Source organism: Gallinula chloropus (genome assembly GCF_964237585.1).
Source record: "Gallinula chloropus genome assembly, chromosome: 1".
Taxonomy (NCBI): Eukaryota; Metazoa; Chordata; class Aves; order Gruiformes; family Rallidae; genus Gallinula; species Gallinula chloropus.
Genome location: NC_140085.1, coordinates 23,742,704 through 23,764,756, shown reverse-complemented (window position 1 = coordinate 23,764,756; position 22,053 = coordinate 23,742,704). Strand labels below are relative to the sequence as shown.

At 43.5% G+C, this 22,053-nt stretch overlaps 1 protein-coding gene across 4 annotated transcripts; it reads right to left on the bottom strand.

The window, feature by feature from the left end:
* Window positions 1-2,325: 2,325 nt before the first annotated feature.
* On the bottom strand, window positions 2,326-18,703 carry NFYB (nuclear transcription factor Y subunit beta). Of its 4 annotated transcripts, none has more exons than XM_084265000.1 (7): window positions 18,281-18,703; window positions 10,913-11,006; window positions 10,296-10,426; window positions 8,362-8,559; window positions 6,374-6,455; window positions 3,334-3,413; window positions 2,326-3,122 (listed from the first exon to the last, which is right to left on the bottom strand). In XM_084265000.1, the coding sequence occupies exons 2-7, from the start codon at window positions 11,004-11,006 to the stop codon at window positions 3,090-3,092; spliced, it is 618 nt and encodes a 205-aa protein (XP_084121126.1). In that variant the 5' UTR covers window positions 18,281-18,703; the 3' UTR covers window positions 2,326-3,089. The 4 variants fall into 4 exon arrangements, with proteins under 4 accessions (XP_084121126.1, XP_084121128.1, XP_084121127.1 ...); XM_084265002.1 differs by lacking the exon at window positions 18,281-18,703 and adding an exon at window positions 14,072-14,114; XM_084265001.1 differs by lacking the exon at window positions 18,281-18,703 and adding an exon at window positions 11,542-11,917.
* Between the last annotated feature and the right edge of the window lie 3,350 nt (window positions 18,704-22,053).

Here is a 22,053-nt window from a genome sequence, read left to right as displayed (position 1 = left end):
TGACAGCAAAGTGCTGGGGAGAACACTGGTCCTTGGCTCTCCACTTGGCTCTGGTGTTGCTTTGTATTGAGGACCCTCCTGCGCCTGTGCAGCTGCCCATACACTTCCACTCCTGCCAAAGGGAAGAGAAATCACCTAAATGTGTTCACAGCATGTTAATGAGCATCATCTTGAAGCTCTGCAATGGGGCCCAGCTCTGATCTGACCTACCCACAGCGTATCCAGGGTGTGGTTCAAAGGAAAGGGCTGTTTAAAGTGCAGCCTATGTAATTCCATGGGATTTCTGGCTGCAGGCAGAGCAGCACAGGTCAGTGGGTACTGAGGATATACAGCCCCACGCCAAAGCTCCCTCTGGGTTCTAGTTACACCATCCAACCACATACTTTAGCGTTCAGCAGAGATCACAATGGATGACTAAATAAACCAGTAAAAATACAAACACCAGTGAGGCTGGTAAAGGCAGAGCCTCGGCTCCCATCAGGCCTGTAATGAAAAGCAGGATGCAGAAGGCAGGCACCTAAATTAGCTCTTCTAGCAGTGTTCCTGTGCTATTAAAGACACAACAAGCACCCTAGTAAGAAAGGGCAGAAAGATCAAGTCATACAAATTCACTGTAAAAAAATTAATCAGTAAAATTTGCTTGTGTCAGGGAAAGATACCTAAAAAAAAAGTATCACACTGCTTGGAAAAGTACCTTCAAGCATCGCTGCTGTCTGAACCAGCCTTTCTCCAAGGTTTAGCACAGGCTCCCACAGCTGACTGGAGCTCAGTTTAGGGTATGTTAGCCTAAAAAAAAAAATTCAGAGAAGCAAAGGCAGCAGGCTTGTAGAAGCAGGATGTGAGACAAGAGAAATGGTCACTCTTGGTTGAAGCTTCTTAAAAACTTGTGGGTACTTACAGAGAGAAAGGTGAGAACACATTGTCAGTGGTTTAAAAATAAAGACTCGGTGGTGGTTGTGCTACTACTAATATAAATTAACAACTATTTCCTCAGGTCACTTTTGTTTTACCAGTACAACAAAGTTTGCAGGGTGTTGTAAGGTAAGCCATGTCAGAGAGAGATGGAACAAAATGTGGTACAATTACTGCTGCGTGTTTATTTTCAGGATGTGAATGAACAAGCTTTGCTGGCCCTCAGGGGAAAACAGAAGATAAAACCAAAGCAGTATCAAGCTCCTTTGCTCCTATGACAGCGTATAAACCACAGACTCCAAACACTTCAACCTAAATTCACAGAAGAGGGGGCAGAATGAAAAATGTAGCCAGAATCAAGTGAGACACAACTTCAGCCCCCTTTCTGTACATCCAACTCCCAGACCTCTCCTAGCTCCTCCTTAGGTGCCATCACAGCTTTTCCCATTGCAAATCAGGGCTCATCAAGAACAGGGTATGACAGCCTGAAAGAAACAGAATACAAACAGAAGGGGCTGGTGGAGTGGTTGTGTTATCCATTGGTACATTTAATGAAAAACTCCATTTGTTCAGTCATAGCTGCTGAAGATTGACAGACCTCCACAAAACCCAGAACATCCGCCCAGATCGACACAAAATACACTGGATGCCCTCCAGAGGCTCTGCCAGCATCGTGCTGAGTTGTAGGAAACACTGTTCAAATCTGCACATACATAAATTTTTGTTTAGCAAAGAACTGGCTATTTCAGCCTTTCAGGATGTCTCAAAACTATTTGCCCAGTATTAAACTGTAACTTTAAAAAAAAAGAAAAAAATCATGACATTATATGGCAACAGATTCAAGGTGTGGTTTGCTTAAATTAATGACAGCATGAGGAAAGATAATTACTATATTACATTTTAGTCCACTGCAAACAGTAAAAATATCAAAGGTCCCAAAATTCAGTCTGAAGAAGATATTACTAAAACCACCCCCCACCCTCCTAACAGGCTAAGACATTGCATCTAACAAAATTACCCACCTGTTTTTTAAAGGAACAGCAATGTTACTAAGAACAGCTCACTAAACATACAGAACTACATTATCTAGGAAGAGTTTATTGCAAAACCAGGAAAGAGACACCAAAACTAGGAGTCTGTCTTGCATTTCAGATTTGTACCACTTGTTCCAGTTTCGGCCACTCGCACACACACTCACAGGGTCGCTAACACAGGAGTGCCCACAGTCTCACAAGAAACCTTAAAACATCTCAGTAAAAAGTTAAAATGAGATCTTTTACCACAAGGACTATAAAATCCACCCCTCCCACCCCCACTACCCTTGAATTGCTAAGTTTTGGATTCTAAAAACCATACATAAAAAGGAAGAGTTATTTCAGTAGCACAAAGACTACTGCAAATATATCAATGTCAATCTAAGGAGAGTTACTGCAACAGAAAAAAATAATTAAAAACTGAAATGAAGACCTGTATCACACACAGTCAGTGTTTTCATCAACACTGTTGATAAGCTCTAAGTCTCTAAATGTAGTAGAGCACTGGTTGGTTTTGATTTAACTTTTAATTCTGGAGTTACATCAAAAAAAACCCCCAAAACAAAACAGTTGTAGCGATTCTTTTGAGCTGCTAGTTTCATGAGCAAAAGTCCCTTTCAAAATTTCAATAAATATGCTGACACGTAATGTTAGTTGAGGTTGTCATGCAAGACAAGTTACATAACCAAGACCAACTCAATCTTTATAATAAAGGCAACTTGCATTCAAAAATGAACTTTACCCTTACAATTTTATTCAAAGGGTAAACATGAAATAACCCAGCTGTTTACCTGAATTACAAAAGTAACATGATTTAATATGAAAATAAGAAACTGTCTACAAATCTCTGACAGTAATAAATTGCAATATACAATGCATACAGGAGTTATACAGAGCAACAAACTCTTGTACAAAACAAAAATACTTTAATACCTTTAAAATCCAATTTTTTCCTTTTAAAATCATCATGAAAAAAGATTTGAGTCAGAATTCACACCTCAATTAGTCAAGCTTCTGGTAGCTACATTACAGCTATTTAATATACAAAGAGATAAGTCTCTTCACCAGTCATTAAAACTGCCTCTTTGTTAGAGTCGCACAGCTTTTCCGTCTCGCGTTCCCAGATCCAAAGTCTTCTTCAAGTCATGAGAACTGGATTTGTTGAACACCGGAGATCTGGAGAGAGACAAAGCAAGATCGCATTCAAACGCGCCTTTTCCGAACCTGCACCACGGCTGCCAGCCTGGAATCATCACAGGGCTGGAACGTCCTGACAGCCACCACCAAAGGACTAAGTCAAATCCATTCTCAGCTTTCACAACAGGGCAGTGGAATTAGTGTTTAAATTTTAGCAGCTGAAGGGAGAGTAGGGGACGGGATACAGTACCTGTTGGTACGATGTTGTGTAGACCATGACATTCTGCTGTTGGCCGTCTGTAGTTATTAAGCCTGCTGGCAACTGGTTAGCTGAAAGAAAGAGCGTTTTAATAGTCAGAGAGGGACTGCAGGATGCACAGAGCCTTGGTGGAGATGTCTGTCACCACTAAATAACATTTAGTTGTGGCCCACTCAGAGACTACGGAGCAGTTCCCCTCCAGAGAGCTACCGTCCCACACTGCCTAGGGTCACACTCATTATTGTTACAAGTAAACAACTTTATTCCCATTAGTACTTAAAAAAAAAGTGAAATTAACTTTATATCAGATAATCTAAAAGGCAGGCTGCACCTTGGTCTTCCCCTGTACGTATCTGAAGCAGGACCATACACAGCCCTGCGCAGGTGCCTGGCGGGGTGTTTGCCACCCTGACCACTGAGAAAGCAGTCTCCAGCATTCAACATCCCCAGAAACCCAGGGAAGTCAGAGCTTGCTTTGCTTCAACATCAGGTAGCACTTGAGCACACATGTACATGAGGAGTCAATGGAAACACTGTGCTGCTTTATTAACAGGACCCTTCGGGGACTCAGTAACACAGAAGCCCCAAGGAAGGTGGCAGAGGTGAACAGAGCCAGGCAATGGGGAAAAAAAATCCCCAAACCCCAACCCGCAGACCTGACATTACGCTGGATGACTTCAGCATGCCCTTCAGGGTACACACAAGAGCTCTGAGTTCCACAAAGGAGAGAGGTGGCCAAGGAATGCAGTAAAAAAGTACTTTGGAGATTTGGAGAGAACTCACAAGGCGTAATGCCTTTACAGAAACATGTATGTTGAGCACTGTGACAGTCAGAGTCCATGTGTGACAACTGCTACTCGGAAGCAAAGCAGGAAAGCTCCTGGGCTGTAAGTTAAGTCATCATAGCACAACGCTCTCTGCTAGAAGACTCATTCCTTTTGGAAATATGGCTGTTACTATGTACATATAAACCATTAAAATATTCTGAAAACACAGTATAATCCTAACAACTTTAATCTGAAAACTGATGCTTGGGAGTTTTCTAACTGGGGTTTTAGTTGGTTTTTTTCTTGTCTGTGGTTTTTTTTTTGGTTGGTTGGTTTGGGTTTTTTTCCTTCCTTCCTTGCAATAACTTCCAAATCCTTAAGTTGCAAGTGATGCAGTAAGATCATAGTGACAAGTGACCCTGGCAGGTCCAAAGTTTTACTGCCCTTCAATGTGCATGTTCCACATCCAACAGTTTCATGCCAAGCTTCCAACCAGCCTTGGCATTAGGGTAAGACAAAGCTGAGCAACTGTCACAGTGAGACCATCGTTCTGAAGTAATCCATAGCTGCCCTGATGGAGAGAAACACCGGCAGCACTCAACTGCAACATCTCCTTTGCATCCTGCCAAGACTTAATACTTGCCTCCAAAATTGCTCCTTTCAAATCACAGCAAATTAAGGCTTATTTCATGGAGCACACAGACTCCCAGGCTTGAGATACTTAAACAAGTGCTTAGGAACAGATCTTCAGCCTTCTGCCATTTAACAGGGACCATATCAAATTTGCTGAGGGGGCAAAGAACCCACAGGGGTGAGAGGATTCCATTGGCATTGTACTTCGGCTGAGTGGAGCATGAGCATCCAGAGGAGAAACTTTGTGATTTCTCCTCTTTGCTCATACAAAACAAGATACCAGATGCAGACAGGATCAGAAGCCTCCACCTCTGTATTCTTCAACTCTTCAGTGGCAGATTATGACATGCTTCAAGTGCAAATCACAACATATATACAAAATAAAGCTTTTAGAAGCATTTCAATATATAGATCTGGCAGGCTGCCAAGCTGGACAGACTCCCACCAGCTGCAATCCAGAAACCATCAGCATTATACTCAAGGTAAGTAACTGAGATCAATAGCTATGCTAGTGTCTTACTCTTTCTGAACAAAAGCTATTACATATAAGTAACTGCAGACAGGAGTTTACTATTTGCATGCCCTAATCTTTAATTAGAAAATTAAAAGAGTCACATAAAAAACCCAAACCCACCAACTTTCTATAAGTCTTCTGCAATGTTCAGGCTTAGATTCTTACTTTCCAGCCAGTTTCATGAGCCTATCTTCCAGGCTAGGGGAGCCCCAGAGTCTGTATTGATTTATATAGCCAAAGTTATCATACTGGGAACAAAGTGTGCTTCAGACCCTGAGTATGTCATTTCAGTCCTCCAGCTTTGAATTTTTGCTCATTAAGTAGATGACCAGTGATTTTAAACAGAAGATTTATCAGGCATTTGAAAAACTAGATCTTGTCAGTAGGAATGGCTAGAGCTGTGCCTCCTAATTCTTCTTGTATCACCTTCAAGACTACCAGCCTGGAACATTCAAAAGCTGAGGTGAAGGCTCTATGCAAAAATCCCGCAGCAACAAAACCAACAAAGCCCCAACAACTTTAATTCACAGTATAAGGAAGAAAAACAACGATGAATGCTGCCAATAATACTCCTTGCCCTACAAATTTTATTTGCCAATCTGTAAACTGAGTGTTTTAGAATTATACAAAGATGGTGACATTGTCTGGCTCGTTTCTCAGAGACAAGCTCCTCAAGCCATCAAGTGGAGTTTGTTTTACTTTTTCCTCCATGAGTCTTCCCAGTAGAACAAATGAGGCCTAAATACGTAGCTACTGGGGAGGGAAGGAAGAAAAATACAAAATGAAAAAAAAAGTTTGCATCTTTCCTTACAGAGGAAAAAAAAATCAGCATTAATGTATGCATTTAAATAACTTCCACAGTTGACATTACCTATTACCACAGTGTCATAATTTACTGCTGAATCACTTCATTCTGGCCATAAATTCTACTGACAGGGGGTTTATCTGAGCACAGGTTACCCTCCAGGTATCTGAAATGAAAGTCTCAGTGATCACAGGTGTAACATGTGACCAGTCCAGGACGTATTATTCCTCAAGTAAGAATTCTGATGTCTAATAAGTGATGCTTTTAGAAGAGCCTTAGTTTTAATACAGTATATTAAAAAGTATTACTTACTAAATGCTTCCTCTGTGAGCTCCTCACTTAGACCGTCTGCAGTTGTAACTGTTCCCGCGATTCCCTTTTCTCCTTTCATTGCCTGGAGGAATGGGGCAGGGGGGAAGGTGGGGAAGGAAAGAATACATACATACATTAGAGCACAGTTGGCTGGAGATAGTTCCAAGACCCCAGGAGCTCTAGCTAAGGTTTGGAACTTGCAGAAAAGTCACTGTACAGCAGATGGAGTTTGAAATCCAAGACCTCTAAAACTATTGGATTTAAAACACACATAGTACAAGAATACGTGAAAGGTGTTTTTCCATCTTAGCCATATACTCCTCTGAAACAAAACCTGCAAACTAGGACTGTGTAGTTCTAAGCAAAACTTTCACCTTCTGCCTGAAGTCAAAGATCTGCAGCAATCCAGAAGGAGCAGTTAAGAGCATTTACATGAAGCCACAGACTCAGAACGTGCAACATTTGCTTACCAACCACACACAAGTGCCATCACCATACAACTAAGAGCCAACATTTCAAACCAAGGTAGTTGATTTATTTTCCCACATCAAGGACTGCAGCCAGAAAGGATACCAGCACAGAAAGCCAAGGCTCCCAGTCATTTGCATGCAGCTTTACAAGTGTGAAGTTTGGTGCTCTATGCTATGACATAATAAGATCTGAGATGTTAATATGGGTATAGAAAGTACTCTCTGCAACTGTTTGATGTAGACTAAATACTAAGATACAAAACATAAATATTTCACTATATAGAGCACCCTAAAGACAGAATTAGCTGGAATGGAAGTTTTCAAACTGATGAGTAAAACCATCCAATCCCCCTACTCAGCTACCACAGCATACAGAGCTGCAAAAAATGGCCACTTCAGAAGGAAAGTAACATAGAATCACTTCAGGCTTCGAGAAGTACTGAAACTAGTTAAGCACTACTTACACTTTAAACTGAAGCACAGATGCACTTCAACAGCACGTGCAACTGCTATACAGAAGCCAAAGACAGCACACAGCAGTACCTCAACTTTCAGAATACACCTCCTGTTACTCAGTTATCACAGCAAACGACCTCCTGGGAAGGGGAAGCTTCAAGTACTACCAGCAAATTAATCACTAGCCAGTCTGACCCCATTAATTAAAAACACCTTTGGTTTACTGAACAAAATGTCTGAAGAGCGTCTCTAGCTATAGGACTGTCAATTTAGACATACCTGCTTCCCTCATACCAGTAAAACCATGCCAACACAGGGATCCACATTTGAAAAAGAATACATAAAAAATTAAGTTGCTTTCAGTTTTTATTTTCATGGGATTATTTTAACCCTCACTCAGGACTATGAGGAAGAGAGGTCACTAGATAAAAATACCTTTGATTTTTTTAGTTAACTCTGGAATTCTAAGGTAAAAGAATCCCAAAGTAAAGAAGCAAACAAGTCACTCCCTGCTAGAGAAGGAATTAATCAAAACTGCTTAGATCACATACATAGTATGTACTATGTATCAAAAGCAAGTTGAGGGACAGGCTAAAAACAGATTTTAAAAGCCTGACATTGAAGCAGAGAGCTTTCCATGTGAATCATTATTCCAACATGAGAAAAACAACTTTTTCCTGTGCAGATCTGAAGCCCAGATGAACAGCAGGCATTAGCCTAGTTCCTTAGAGGATGCAGTCTAGTACAGTTTTATTGACTGAATCCAAAGATTGAATTAAGTATTCTTAATAGGCACCGTTAAAGAACAAGAGTGATTTACTACCAGCAATATATTAGAGAATTTATTCAATTGAAAGCTTTAACTACTTTGAATCAGCAAGTCTAATCAAAATGCTTACTTACTCCTTTTTCTCTTGATAGCCTCTGGAAAGCTTTTAAAGATTACATTAGTCCCTGACAATAGCTGTGAGATACTGTGCAAGTTATCAGTATACAATTACAATGACAGGGAGCTAAGGATAAACACAACCACGTTAAATAAATGAGGAAATATATACCAACCTCTCTGAATTTTTGGAGGTATAACTTCAAAGGTTCAACATAGCTATCAAACCCCAAGGTAGACATGGCAAAGAGAATATCCTCTCCATTGATGGTCTTTCTTTTCTCTTGGTGACACCTTTCACTTGCTTCTGACGTTATAAAGCTGATGAATTCACTTACACACTCTTGTACGCATTCCTTTGCGTCCTTAGCAATCTAGTAAGGAAAAAGTATCATAAAATGATTAATCAAGATGCAAGAATATTAAAAAAATTATAATACACTAGACAAAGCCCCCCCCCCAACCTGATGAGAACACCCATTGAGGCAATACCTGTACGTGAGGGAACCACCCGATGTCATCACTGCTCTATGTAGACACAGCTGCAATACAATTGTAACCTAAGTTTTACTATTTCAAGCAGCACAGCCAACTGCCAGCATCTCCTGATGTCATGGCTATGTTCTGTACAAGCTTTTACAAATAATTGCATCTCAGATGCTTACATCTCATACAGATGCTTACTTACACCTCCTCTTTAAACCTCCTCATTAGAGTGTCCTAGCCCACTTCCATTCTCTATTTAACAGACCAGCAGTTCCAACCCTGCTCCAGTACATTCCCCCAGATTCCACAACAACAGGTATTTTTATCCTGACCAGATTCAAGGACTAGAGTATATGCCTAGTAGCAAGGAATTCTAATGCTTTAATACTCTGGTATAAGTTTACAAAACGAGAATTCAATTTACCTGACTTAAAATAACAGCAAGCAGTACTCATGATTATCTGGGAAGCTGTCAGGAGCCAGCTCAAAGATTGCAATTATAAAGATTCTTATTCTTCACATGAGAATAACCTGCTTGATTTTTTTCTTAAAAATGAAGCCATAACCATATGTACAATCTTCAGTAGTTCCTCTGGTATTTTCAGACACATAAGGCAAGATTTTCAATACTCATCAGCCAGCAGCTTCCCTTGCAGATTTTCACAAAAACCTCACTGATTTTTCAAGATAGCTCGACATCCCATATGCTAAAGTCTTTAAAAAAAAAATCTCATCTTGATCACTAGAAATTTATGCCAATATGGACTAGTGAAGAGATTTTCACAGCAAAGATATAAATGTAACACCCAGATCTTCAGGAAGCCCTGAACACTATGAAAGTACAAGCAGATGCAAGTAAATTATGTCTTGCTTCTATTTAGAGTGATCTCAAAAAAATCATCTTTAGCTAGAGGAAATGTTAACTGGGGCATGAATTGTACTGGAATACAATGAAGAAACAGCAAATAACAGGAACCCTGCAAAGGTTTAAGATAAACAGGTGAAACAGTCAAATGTTTATGCAATCACAAGCTCAGAAAACAGATTAAAAAGTCTATTCTTAGAAGAAATAAAATGAGTCTTTCAATATCTGGCCTTATCTACAAGAAGATAGAAGGAAGACTTCTTTGGTCATTTTGATAGGTAAAGATTTGGGTGATGGAAGACTAACCATTCTCTTTCCTTCAAGATGAGGACTGGACTTTATTTCATCCAAAATGGTTCACTTATTCCAAATTTTATGCACCTCAATAAAAGCAGATTAAGTTTTCTAAGAGAGAATTGCACAGAAAATATTCTTACTGCCACAGGACTGTCACCAAGTCTGACCTGTTATAATGATTTCAGAGAACACATTTTAGAAAAAGCAAGCTCTTGAAAGCCTGATGAAGAGAACTGTTTTCTGGATGCTGTAATTACAGCAGTTACTAAAATCTTTCAGAAACCTAAGCAAAATGGGTTTAGTCTCAATCACCGCCTGATGAGATTTTTTTTCCCCCCATAAAACTTTTCACCAACAAACCAAGAGCATTTGTAAAAAAATTACATTGTTCTACCAGCTCAAGTTCACTCAGAGGAAGGAAAAAAACCTTATTAACACTTTTTTACTAGACAAGGGTATTACCTTTCCTGTTTGGGGTATGGCATTTTTCATTATCCTTGCCACATTTGCAATTGGAAGATATATATCTTGTTCTCTAAAACTCTCTTTTGAGCCATTTGTATCTTCGTGATCATTCATGCTGTCCTCCGTGTCTAATGAAATAAAGAAAAGTTAACAGAAATTGTACTTGATAGACAGTAGGCAATAATTAAGTCAGTTTAAAATCTTACACTGAAGGATGAAGACCTTTAAAGGCACAGCATATTAACCTTACAGGAAGAATTTTAAGAACAGATCTATCACCAGGCTACCTTTATGGGTGTTCGATATCATCATTCTCAAACTGCGCACAGAAACGTAGGTGGCTGCTGAATACCAGCCACTCTTAATGTCACATCAAAATAAAAATTGTCTCCTAGAACATAATTTCATCACCCCAAAGGACTCAAGTGTCAGCACTGAAAAAACCAACCTCCACTTTCAGTCTGCAGGAAAAAATGCTTTATACAGGGAGACATGAATACAAACAACTGCAAATTCTTAGCTTGACATATGATAGCAGAAGACTATACATAAATATGCTTCTTTCCAGTTCTTATATATACATACAGAGATACAGCAGTATTTACATTTCTTACCATCGTGAGGCTGTATCACATAGTGACTGCCACCAATGTAGTCTCCTGCAATTCCTAACTGAGAAGCATCCGTTGTGGAGCTATCGCCGTCCATCTACAACAAGAGGAATGGAACTTTTCAGGTACGTGTCTGACATTCTAAGTGCAGCTATTGCTGAAAAACAGCACTTCAATCAACTCATAATCTGGTCTCATACAAAGTAGAAATACTCTGCCACTTGAGAAGAGTATCGACTCTCTTGTTACTGAGCTTTACTGACAGTGAAAACTATTTTGTGAAGCTTCCCCAGAACTTCAACCAGAGGTACAGAAGCATTTGGTTCACACAGCATATGTAACAGCCTTGTGTCACCCCCAGGAGAGCATGGCTTGAGAAGGTCAAGGCATCTGTTTATCTTGAACAACCCACAGAACACCTAACGCCAGCCTACTGTTCACTGAATGCTTTACCTACAACTATCACACTCACTATTACCCTCTACCCAAACAGCTTTTATCAAGCCCACTAACAAACTTTTCCTACCCAGAACTCAGGACCACCTCTGTATCTTCATTCTCCTTGAGGCATCAGTTACTCCTACATGTCTTCCAAGTCATGTTTTCCTTTGCTTTCTCTGCTTCTATCTCACCTCACTTCTCTGGGCATCACTTCTTCAGTGTTCCTCAGAACATTCTTATGTGTCGGTCAACAAAAAGCCTTCTCCTCAAGGCTTTAGAGACTGGGCCACAGTTCAACAGGTAATTTGACTGCCAGGAAGAAGAGAGAAGCCAAAAGACACAGCACTTTTCTCATTCCTTCTAGGGACCTATGTCCAAGGAGGGACTAACCAGCTGCAGAAGCCTGGGAGAAACCTACCCTTACTGCCTTCCCACTTACAATGGGGCAAAACCACTGACAGCATCAACAGCAAGTCTCAACATTTGCTATAAAAATCTATCTTGTGAGCAAGTAAAGAGGTCTCACAGCACTGCTCTGAACTAAGAGGCTCCTCACAGCACTTTACTGCCTCAGCACTCAGGGATTCTGACATATCGTGCTTCCCAGTTCTGCGGAGGCAAAGCAGGTGAGGGTGTCTCCCAACCTCCCTTGAAGGTTCCCACTTCTTCAGCAGAGACGTGCCACGGGCAAAGAGCAATCCAACGGGTCACTGCTGCTGCATCCAGGTTTTGCCACACTGCACAACTCAGATACAGGTGCGTTCTTATAATAGCAAACCAGGCCGTGCAACTGCTTATCGTATTACATTTCACCTTTTTACAGGAGTAATAAATTCCCTTAAACATTTTCATCAGGTGCTCAGTGGAAAGTTTAGACTTATATAGAAACATGGCAGACAACAGTTTCACTTTCAAAGGGGCTATTTTAGCAGTGCCAAATCTAAGTCTGAATTCAAGTTTCACCATCTTGACTATTTTTGCATTTCCAAGTGTCTTGAAAATTAGTATAGTAAGAATAAACTTCTGCAGAACATTTAGCTCTTGTGCTTCCAAAAACATTGGGGCTTTTTTCCCCCAAGCAATGTTGTATTTTTGCAGTCACATGCTTTAATAATACTTCTTTTGGAGAGATGCAATAAAGCAAAGCTTGGAGCGAAAGGGACTCCCAGCACATGCAAACTCTTTCAACACTGCTGCACAAATCCAAAGGTATTTTTTAACACATTTAGATGCACACTGCCAGATTCACCTTTGCCCCAAATTTTCTTGGCTATGTTCAACATCAAACAGCTCTGTTAGCATTTGCATATTGACCTGTCTGCTAAAACATTAGCTCTTCCATTTCCAAAGAATGCTTCACACAGTTCCTTCTCTGGACCACCACTTCTCATCCTTCCCCCTTTCCCACCCCAACTGTTTCCACCTTGAGCAGCCCACCTTACTGGCGAGATAAGACACACAACCCAAGGAGGAACAACCCAGCTCAACTCACTCACTGACCTACACCAGCTGTACAGATACCCAGGTGACTCTGGAAAACAACTTCTACCCCAAAGTATCGCATGGTCATTGCTGGCGAGACCATGCAGCTCCCTTCATTCCACAACCATGAGCCAGGAGAGGGAGGCAGAAGCAGTCGTGTGCTATTTTTATATCTACCCAGAAATATGAGCAATTTAACCTCTCACTAATCTGCACTTTGCCTGCGGCCACAGGGTTGGGTTTTGTTTTCAAACTTCCACACAGCACCTGGTGCTACACTGGGCTACAGACGCACACGTAACGAATCGCATTCAAGGCGATGCTGCAACAGCTGGATGTAGCCTGAGGAACTGTTCAAAAAAGAGACACCACTTCTAACTCTTCTTCACTGTACAGAATATTACGCACATTCCTTCTTTTAAAGCACTGCAGGTCCCTTTTCACGGGCTTTGGTAAAGCAGTTTCAGTTTCTACACAGCAGCCCTGCTCAAAGGAAGGGTAGTGTTTTAAGCATTAGCTTTCCACGTGCCAACTTTCGCATAAATTTGCTTTGTCTGCACTTTGCAGACTCTTTGTTGGGAGATTCAACTTTGCTTTTCAATTTTCCAAAGGGTCTGCAGTTTGCTTACTCAGCTCGCTGTAATGACAATGCAAGGATATCATAATCCTGCACGTCAAGATCACCAGACTTGACATTGCTCATCATTAAGAGAGCTGTGCCTCTCTTCCTTCTGCAATTTGAAGCAATTAACGTTCTCCAGGCTGGCCCATCTGCATCTTTATTGCCAAGACCCAGCAGTATTATTTAAGAAAACATCTTGCTTTCATTAGCCCAGCTCACCTTCAAAATACAATTCCTGCTTCAATCTCTTAAATCTTTGCTGCATCTGTAGACAGTTTTGGACATATTAGACTAATAGATCCTTGAGGGACTCTGTGCTTTTGTTCTTTTCTGTGTATACATTTCCATATCTACTTACAGTATGTATTATTCCACAATTAGTAAGAATTCAAGTAGGAGCTTATCAACATTATGAATCTAAAACAGCGATTAGCAAAACTGACAGGAAAAGGCTTGCAAGAGAAAAAAGCAGATCTGCCACAGATAAAGAAAAGTGGCACTGACAGCTTAGCATCAACTGAAATTACTTCTGTGGGTATTTCTTTAAGAAAGATGTTTAGCTGTCACTACAACCTTGGGACAGGGGATTACAGACAGCAGAACACCCTTTTGCATACCGCTTAGCATAATGAGGTCTTAATCCAGGCTCATCAGATAATTCAGGTTAGATGGCCTCAAGAGGTCTCTATTCCAACCCCTGCTCAAAGGCGGGTCAGCTGCAAACTCAGCACAGGTTGCCTGGGGCTTTATACTGCCAGGTCTTGGAAGACGTCCGCAGACGGAGCCTGTCCAGCGGCCCCGGAGCCGCTTCCACTGCTTGGCTGGCCTCACGGTGAACAAAGGAGCAGCATCTCTCTACACGCTGCTTCACTCCAAGTAAGCACGATGGAAGAATTTCAGTCAGGTTTAATTTTGTCATTGAAATTTAGTTCTAGGCATCTGACTATAGCAACTGTTATACCATTTAGTCACTCTACCAGTATTTCTTTGAACCTGGTAGATGACACAAACATAACCCTGCTGAAAAACATGGCCACTGCTGCCCGAGCCATCTCAAAGAACAGTTACACATCACAGTTTTTATTTCAGATGTTCAAAACTCAAGTCAATCACCACATACCTGACTGCCATCTCAGCACCAGGTCTGTAACACACACAACACAGCACCCCAAAAACGAGAAAACACCACTTTCACCTCACTCTTGTTAATCCCTCCTTTAAACAAAAAATCCCCAACCAAAACCATGAAACAAACTAAACTTTCAGCATCCCTGAAGTTATTCTCATAAGGCAGCAGTCCAAGGTAGCACGGGACACCCTGCCAGAAGCAGTTAGCTGCATGTTTTACACTACCCTTACACTTTAGTGCCACACTAAAGCCCCTCCACACACACACACACACAAACTGACAAAACCAAGACTAATTTAAGCATATCAGAAGCAACATGGCAGTCTCCAAAGTGACAACACCATCACCTGATTTTTATCAATGCAGGAGAGAAAACAAGTACCAGACCCTCAAACCAAATACTCAGCGATACAAAGCAAAAAGCATCTGAATACAGAGGAGCAGCAGCACTAAGTTTCCTGGTGGTGGCTCTCTGTTTGGATTTATCCTCTCTAATAAAGAACAACATTACAAGGACTACACAAATTAATGGATCTAGGGAAACTAACCTAAGAAATACGTTAAAAGAGAAACACTCCTCATCAAGGGCATCAAAGAAAATTCAGTGATAAGATGCAAGCAGATGAACAGGTTTACAGTGACATGTGGTAGAAAATGTTCTGGAGGATGCTTTAAAATAAAAATTCTTCTATCAGCTGCCCAAAACTCAGACTATTCCTAGAATACATTGATACTGAATTAATAAAAACTCACTATCTCAAAGTAGATCTTATGTGCTATTTACTCTTAAGCAAGCAGTATCAGTGGCTCAGCTAAACCACAGTTAAAGAAAGTAGGATGCAAGCCCAGACCTGCTAGCACTGAGGAGAGGAAGGGTCCAAGACAAAAATAGAATCAAAGAAAATAATTTTGTCTTCAAATGAGGAAGTTATCTGGCAATGATTTGCAAAACTGCTCTCTTGAGGGAACCCAAAGGCCTCTTATGATTTAAGCACTTTACCAGGTATTTATCTACGCTCTCTCCCAAAACTACTGCCTCTACAAGAGGGAGAGCAGAAAATGAGGTCACAAACTGAAGCTCTTGGTACACTTTCCACACAGCTGTCCCTGCCACAGAAGCAGGATGTAAGCTAAAGCTGTAGGTAGCAGTCACTTCAGCCATTGTAGATTCATTCTGCGCCACACCTTAGTACAAGAGATGTAAAGCTGTAGAGCAGTACATAACAGCAACAGTTTCATTTGAGCTCTCTGCACCCTCACTTGCTGGTCCTACACAGAAATATTTTTTAAACTGAAAATACAATTTCCTTTTATTTTTCAATGACTTCTGGAGAAAATAATCTCCCACTGAATTCTCACCTGGCAGTAAACCAGTGTTTCCTGCAGCAAGAAACACCGACTGCTAAATACATCCACAGGACATAGTTACAGCAGATCCACAAAACGTTAAAGCTAAAACCCCTTAGTATGTGCCTAGAACATAAACAGATGCTGCACTGTCTCTCTTCATCTCAGGCTCCTCTCATCTCCCACACTCAGTGTTTTCCCCCACAGTGGAATAACATTAGGAGAAGCAGAGTGATGCTGAGAGGACCCGACAGCGTCACTAAGGCTTGTTAGCATCTAGGCTGTACCAGGCTCCATCCCCCTGGACCCCAGGGACAAAACCTTTCCCTAACAAAATCCACACAGGGCCTTTTCACCTCTCCATCTTCCCCCTGCATGTACCAGCATTATCAACTTTATGGCTCATCCCACAAGCCCTGATGTCACCAGCCACAGGTCCTCTCTGCATGGATCCAGCTGCATCCTCACTAGGATGGGTAACTGGTTAACTGCCATGTGTATGGGCAGACTATCAATGGATACATTTTTACACCAAGTAGGAGCACATCAGTGACACAGAACAAGCAGGAGAAACTGTTTCCATGCCCTCTCTTTTTGGCAGTAAAAGAGAGAGAAGTCAGAGGGCAAAAATCAGATGAACAGAGGCAGTTTTGGTGCTTTTGTAGCAGCTGGAAGAGGGGAGCAGTGGTGAACAGACTACACCAGCACCTCCTTCCTGCTCCAACACTTACTAAAAACCCCACATTACCTTTCCATATTAACCTTTTGATGCTTTTCTAGCATTTTTTTGTTAACAAAAAGCCCTAAGCTTACCTGTTTATTAAATCCTACCTTTTCCTTCTGTAAGTTTGATAATGTTTGTAGGTTGATTATGTTTTTCCTTCACTGTGGTAGTATAGCAAGTGTGCCAAGAAGCTTACTTGCCCTGTGGCTTGTGAAGAATAAGAGATTTCCAAAGCTAGGTCAGGATAGGCTAGTTATTTTCAGTCAAAATAATAAAGTTTGCTGCTGCTTCCTTTTCTTCTACCAATGTTTTCTTACACATGGTGCTTAGCATGCATATACATAGTCATATTTCACACTTTTTTACAAGCAACCTGCCACTAAACCATAAATTTCCAAATACCATGAATCTCTAAAATACTGTTACAAACCAGAGTACTGAAAAGTCAAGTTTCTTTCTAATCTAAATTTTAATGGTGAGTGATGTTAGATTTGCACTCCAAAGCACTAAAGAGCCTTGAAAGCTTTTTTAGTGTGGACAAAATGAGACAATCCACCTTTAAAAGTTTTGTAGTATTTCACATCTTTGCAGTATCTTGAACACTCTTTTCCACTCAATTTCTGTACACTGCCTCTCTTCAAGTAAGAGGTTACCTATTAAATTAAGAGCTGCTGTATTTGCCAGTTATTAAAGTCTTTAGAGTAGCATCCAGCATTCTTTCAAATATAATTTCATAGCTGTAAGCACCAGCAGCCAAGACCATATATAATCACCCGCTCAATGTGGAGCACAAGGGACTCACGCAGACCTCATAAATAATGATTCAGATTAAACCATCTCGGGTCTTCCAGACAATTACAGATGGATCCTCCCTTAATGTTGTAGCTGTCATGCCATAGGCCACATAAGCAAAGGGGGGTGGGAAAAAAAAAAGTAATCACTACGCTTATTGTTCAGGAATGCTATGCTAATGATTATGCATAAACACCATTTCTCCATTCCTGCAAGCCAATTAAAACCAGACTAAGTAATGCCTAAAGCAGCTCTTTCCATTTTGCTTTTTGCTAATATTTTGCCTGATCTTGAGAAAGCTCAGACAAAAAAAAAGGTGTTTTTTTTTTTAAATTGACTGTAACTTCCATCTATCAGCATGACACGCAAAGGTTACAATTTACAAGAGAGCCCATTCAAGGGTCGAAATCCAGATTTCTATGTTCCTCACCACCTAGAAATGCAGTAATGTTGTTATCAATCATTTTGCCCTCCCAAACACAATCCAAGGACACTAGGCAGCTTTTACTAGACAGTTAATTACAGAACATCTTTTTGGCTAAGCCTCAAAGAAACTGGTAAACCTGGAAGTTGACTCATTTTCTATTGCTGCCATGGTACAGCAGGTTTCTTTAACCGGTGTATCTGAAGAGCCACAAAAACATTACTAGAACATGATTAGCACTTTTTTTTTAATCAAAGATGATAGTGAATAACCTACACAATGCTCCTCACCAACTATGGAGTCTCTGGATGGAGCAGTGGCTGGCACACACAAGTACGCCCAAGAACAGCTGCTGAACACACAAGAGTTGTGCAGACACAGGGAAGGGCCGAGTCCCATCTCTCTCCTACCTGCCATGTGTGTTACGGGATAAGGCGTCGATGCTGCTTGGCTGTGCCAGCTGATCGATCTCACTTCCTGATTTCATGTCCTTCAATGATGCAAGAGCAGGCAGCGCAGGGCAGGAGGGGGAAACCTTCCTATTTACACAAATAGGCTCTAAGTCTTCCTTGCACCTAGCTCGCATCTGCTCGATAGACACCTCACCTACAGCCATCCCTCGCTTTCAAACCGAGCAACACAACGCATCCCCAGTCATTGAGCAACTTTATTGACAATAACCTTGGCTGCGATTTCCACGCTGAAGGCAGCAGGCTCCCACACCTGTGGGGAGGAGAGGCCGCACACCTGGACCTGCCCGCTGGCTGGGAGCTTTTAGCTAACCCCCCGCCTCCCATCCCCCCCACAGACCCCTGCCTTATTCTCTCCCCGAAGCGCCGAGCTCGTATCGGGCTGCCCGCAAAATCACCCGGGGTACTCTCACCACAACCCGGGGCCTCAGCCCTACACGCCTTATCCATGACAAAACACCGGCAGACCTTCAAGGAAATTTCGGTCTCGACAGCAACAGCGGCGGAGGGGCCGCTCGCACCCCACCACCCAGCTCCCGGCCCGGAGAGGGGCCGTGGGCGTGGTGGGGGCCGCGCCAGATGCGCGGCGGGGCCCCGGCCCCTCGGCTCCCGCGGCGAGGGGAGGGGGCTCAGCGGACCGCGGCGCTGGCCGGGCAAAAACAAAAGGGAGCGGAGCCCCCTCCACCGGTGCACGGCGAGGCGCGGCCGGCACAAAGCCGCCCTCCCCCCGCCCCGACTCCGCACGCCATGCCGCCGCCGGGAAGGGGGCCTGAGACAGCCCGGCTGGCCGGGAGAGAAATCGCGGCCGAGGGGTCGCGGCGGCCGGCAGACCCGTCCGGCGGGAGGCCGTGCGCCCCGCCGCCAACTCAGCGGCCGGGGGGAGGCGGTTACCGGGAGCCCCGACCGCTCGCGCACCGGCGGCCGCGGGACAACCGTTCCCTCGTCTCCGCCTCGTACCTCCCCCTCCCCGCTACGCCACAAAATGGAGCCGGAGCGGGGGGACGGACAGACGGACACACACCGCACCACCTCGCGCCCAGCCCCGCAAAAAGAAGGGGACACCGGCAGGGGCAGCTACCCCGCCGCCCCTGCCAAGAACCCCCCGTCACCGCCGCCGCCACCATCACCACCGCCGCCCGCCCCACTCGCGCGGCCCCCGCGCCTCCCGTCGCACAAAGAGGCGAGCGGCCGGTAGCGGGGCCCGGGGGCTGCCGCCCCCCACTTCCTGGTCCCCGCGGCGGCGGCGCGGCGGCAGCGCCGGGGCCCGGGGAGGGAGACGGACATTTCATTCGAGCCTGCAGTGGAACCGGTTACCAATCATTGGCCGGAGCCAGGCACAAACCTCCAGTGCGGCCCTGGTTGGCTCCCTCCGCAAATCGGCTGTTTGGTTGGACAGAAAATGGCTGCGAAGGAACCAGTCCCAGCGCGGAGCCCCGCTTCCCGCAGCCGGGCTGCCCTCCCTCCGCGCCGCCTCCCCGCCACGCGCGCCGGCTCTTCCCCTCAGTACACTCCCTCCCGCCGCTGCGCCGGCCCTGCCCGCCTCCTTTATGCGGCCGGAGGCGCCCGGCCTGGGAGCGCGGCGGGGCCCGCCTCCCCCGCGCCCAGGGGCGAAGGGGTCCGCCGCGGCTGGGCTGAGGTAAAACTGGCTGTCGGGATGTCGTCTGATGGCTCCTTTGCCTGCCCCGGCAAACGGGGCTTCTCCCGCGGGGTGCGGGGCTGCCGTTTGCGCGGTGGGGTCGCTGACCAAGGGCAGCTCCTCTTTCCCCGGGGCCGTGGTTAAGGAAACCCTGGGAAGTGGGAACGGGCGGAAGAGCGGCGTCCCCGGCTGCGTCCCGCTGGCCTCGTCCCTGTCTTCTCCCCCCGTTATTTCAGCGGCAGGGGTCTGCTGTCAGCAGGGTGGGCGCCATTTTTCGGAAGGTGCTTAAGCTGTATTCAGGGCTGTCCTACGCCTGCCCCGTGGTACATCTGTGAAGAGAAAAAGTGACTTCCTAAGGTCTCTCACAGGGTGAGAAAGAAGGGGCTGCTGGAGAAGCGAGGGTCGATGAAGGTGGAGGCATGCATGGCCCATGAGGCCTGGGTCCCAACCAGCCATTTTGTGGAACAAAACACATCTGCCGTTGGTGTGAAATGTGGTAATTCACACAACAGCCAGGGCCCAGTGTAACCATTAAGCAGGTATCCTTTATTGCAGCGCTGGGTGCTTAGGGATTGCTCCTCCAGAGGCACACCGAGCTATAGGTGTAGCGTGTTTATATGTGAACATTGCATACACACTCAACAAACTTCTGGGAAATCTAATACATTTTCATAGCTATTCTGGGAATTGGGGATTCCACCTTCTTTCTTCTTTTTGTGGTATTTCTGCCTCTCAACTAATTTGAGTTGAGGGGTGCTCTCCCTCATCCTCTAGGGTCGCAGCTTCATCCCATCACACGCTTTGGTTCATTAAAGTTCATGGTCTGATCTCTGCATCCTTTCACAGCAGCAATTCCTCTTCTGCTTATCTACAAAGTTTCCTCCTCAAAGTGCTGCTTATTATCTACAAAGTTTTCCTCCTTAGGGCCCTTCCTTGGCTAAACTAAATCTCCTTATCCATAGTTTTCTTGTTAGTAAGTTAACCTAATGACATAATGCAATCAATTTAAGCCACCTCATTCTCAAGGATGTGCTGCTTACTCAGGGCTATTGTTATGTTCTAGGTACAGTTGGTTTCACAAAGGTCTTTTTATCAACCCTTTGCATCCCTTCATATGTTGCCCCTTCCTTCTACAGAAATAAAATCTCACCACAAATCTGAAAGGACCGTTTCCCCCTGGTGATACGGGGCTCAAAGAGCACGTTTTCCTTCCACTTTAGAAATACGGGCTGCTGGGTGAAGATGAAAGTTGTACTGACTTCTCCACTGAGATTTATAAACCTCTCTTATGAAGCATTTATATGAAACACTTCATAACCCACCAATCCTGCCATTCACTAGAACTGGAAAGAGGGATTTTTGTTCTAGGTGAAGGCAGCCAAAGACATTCTACCCATCTGCCATCAACATTTGCATGTGCAATCTCCTCAGAGGAAGTAATAAGGATAATTTTAATTTGTGCAGTTCTTAATAACTTATAGTCATTCTTCATTACTTTAGGGTATTAAGTATTTTACCTAAACTGGAATGAAACTCATGTTTCACAATGGTCTTTGCTGGCTTTCTTCTCCTAGTTAATACCTGATAAATGCAGTACATTCCTCTCCTAGCTTTCTTCTGGCATTTGGATTTAAACAAAGCCAAACTCAATAAACCTTATGCATTTCCACTTGATTCCACGTGACAATATTAGTTTCATATGTTTCAATATAAAGATTCAGATTCACTCAAAATGTCCCTGTATTTGGATTGTTTTCAGTTTAAACTGAAACATCAAATGAGATAAATTTTACATGGCCTTGGGTTTTTATTGCAAATGTTGTATGCAGCTTGATTCTGCCTCCTGGGTACTTGGAGCAGTAATTAGTTATTTTTTTGAAAATGCCCGGAAGATGTAAGTGATGCAAGAACATTCACTAGCTTTGGGACCTCAGAGAATGCATTTTCCCCTTTATTTTGTAGCTTGTGTTCACTAAATGTAATACCATAACAATACACTATTCATCTTGCTGTGCAGTTTTAAGATCTTTGGATGGATCCTCTCATCTCTGCCCAGAATTTCACAAGCAGTGAAAGC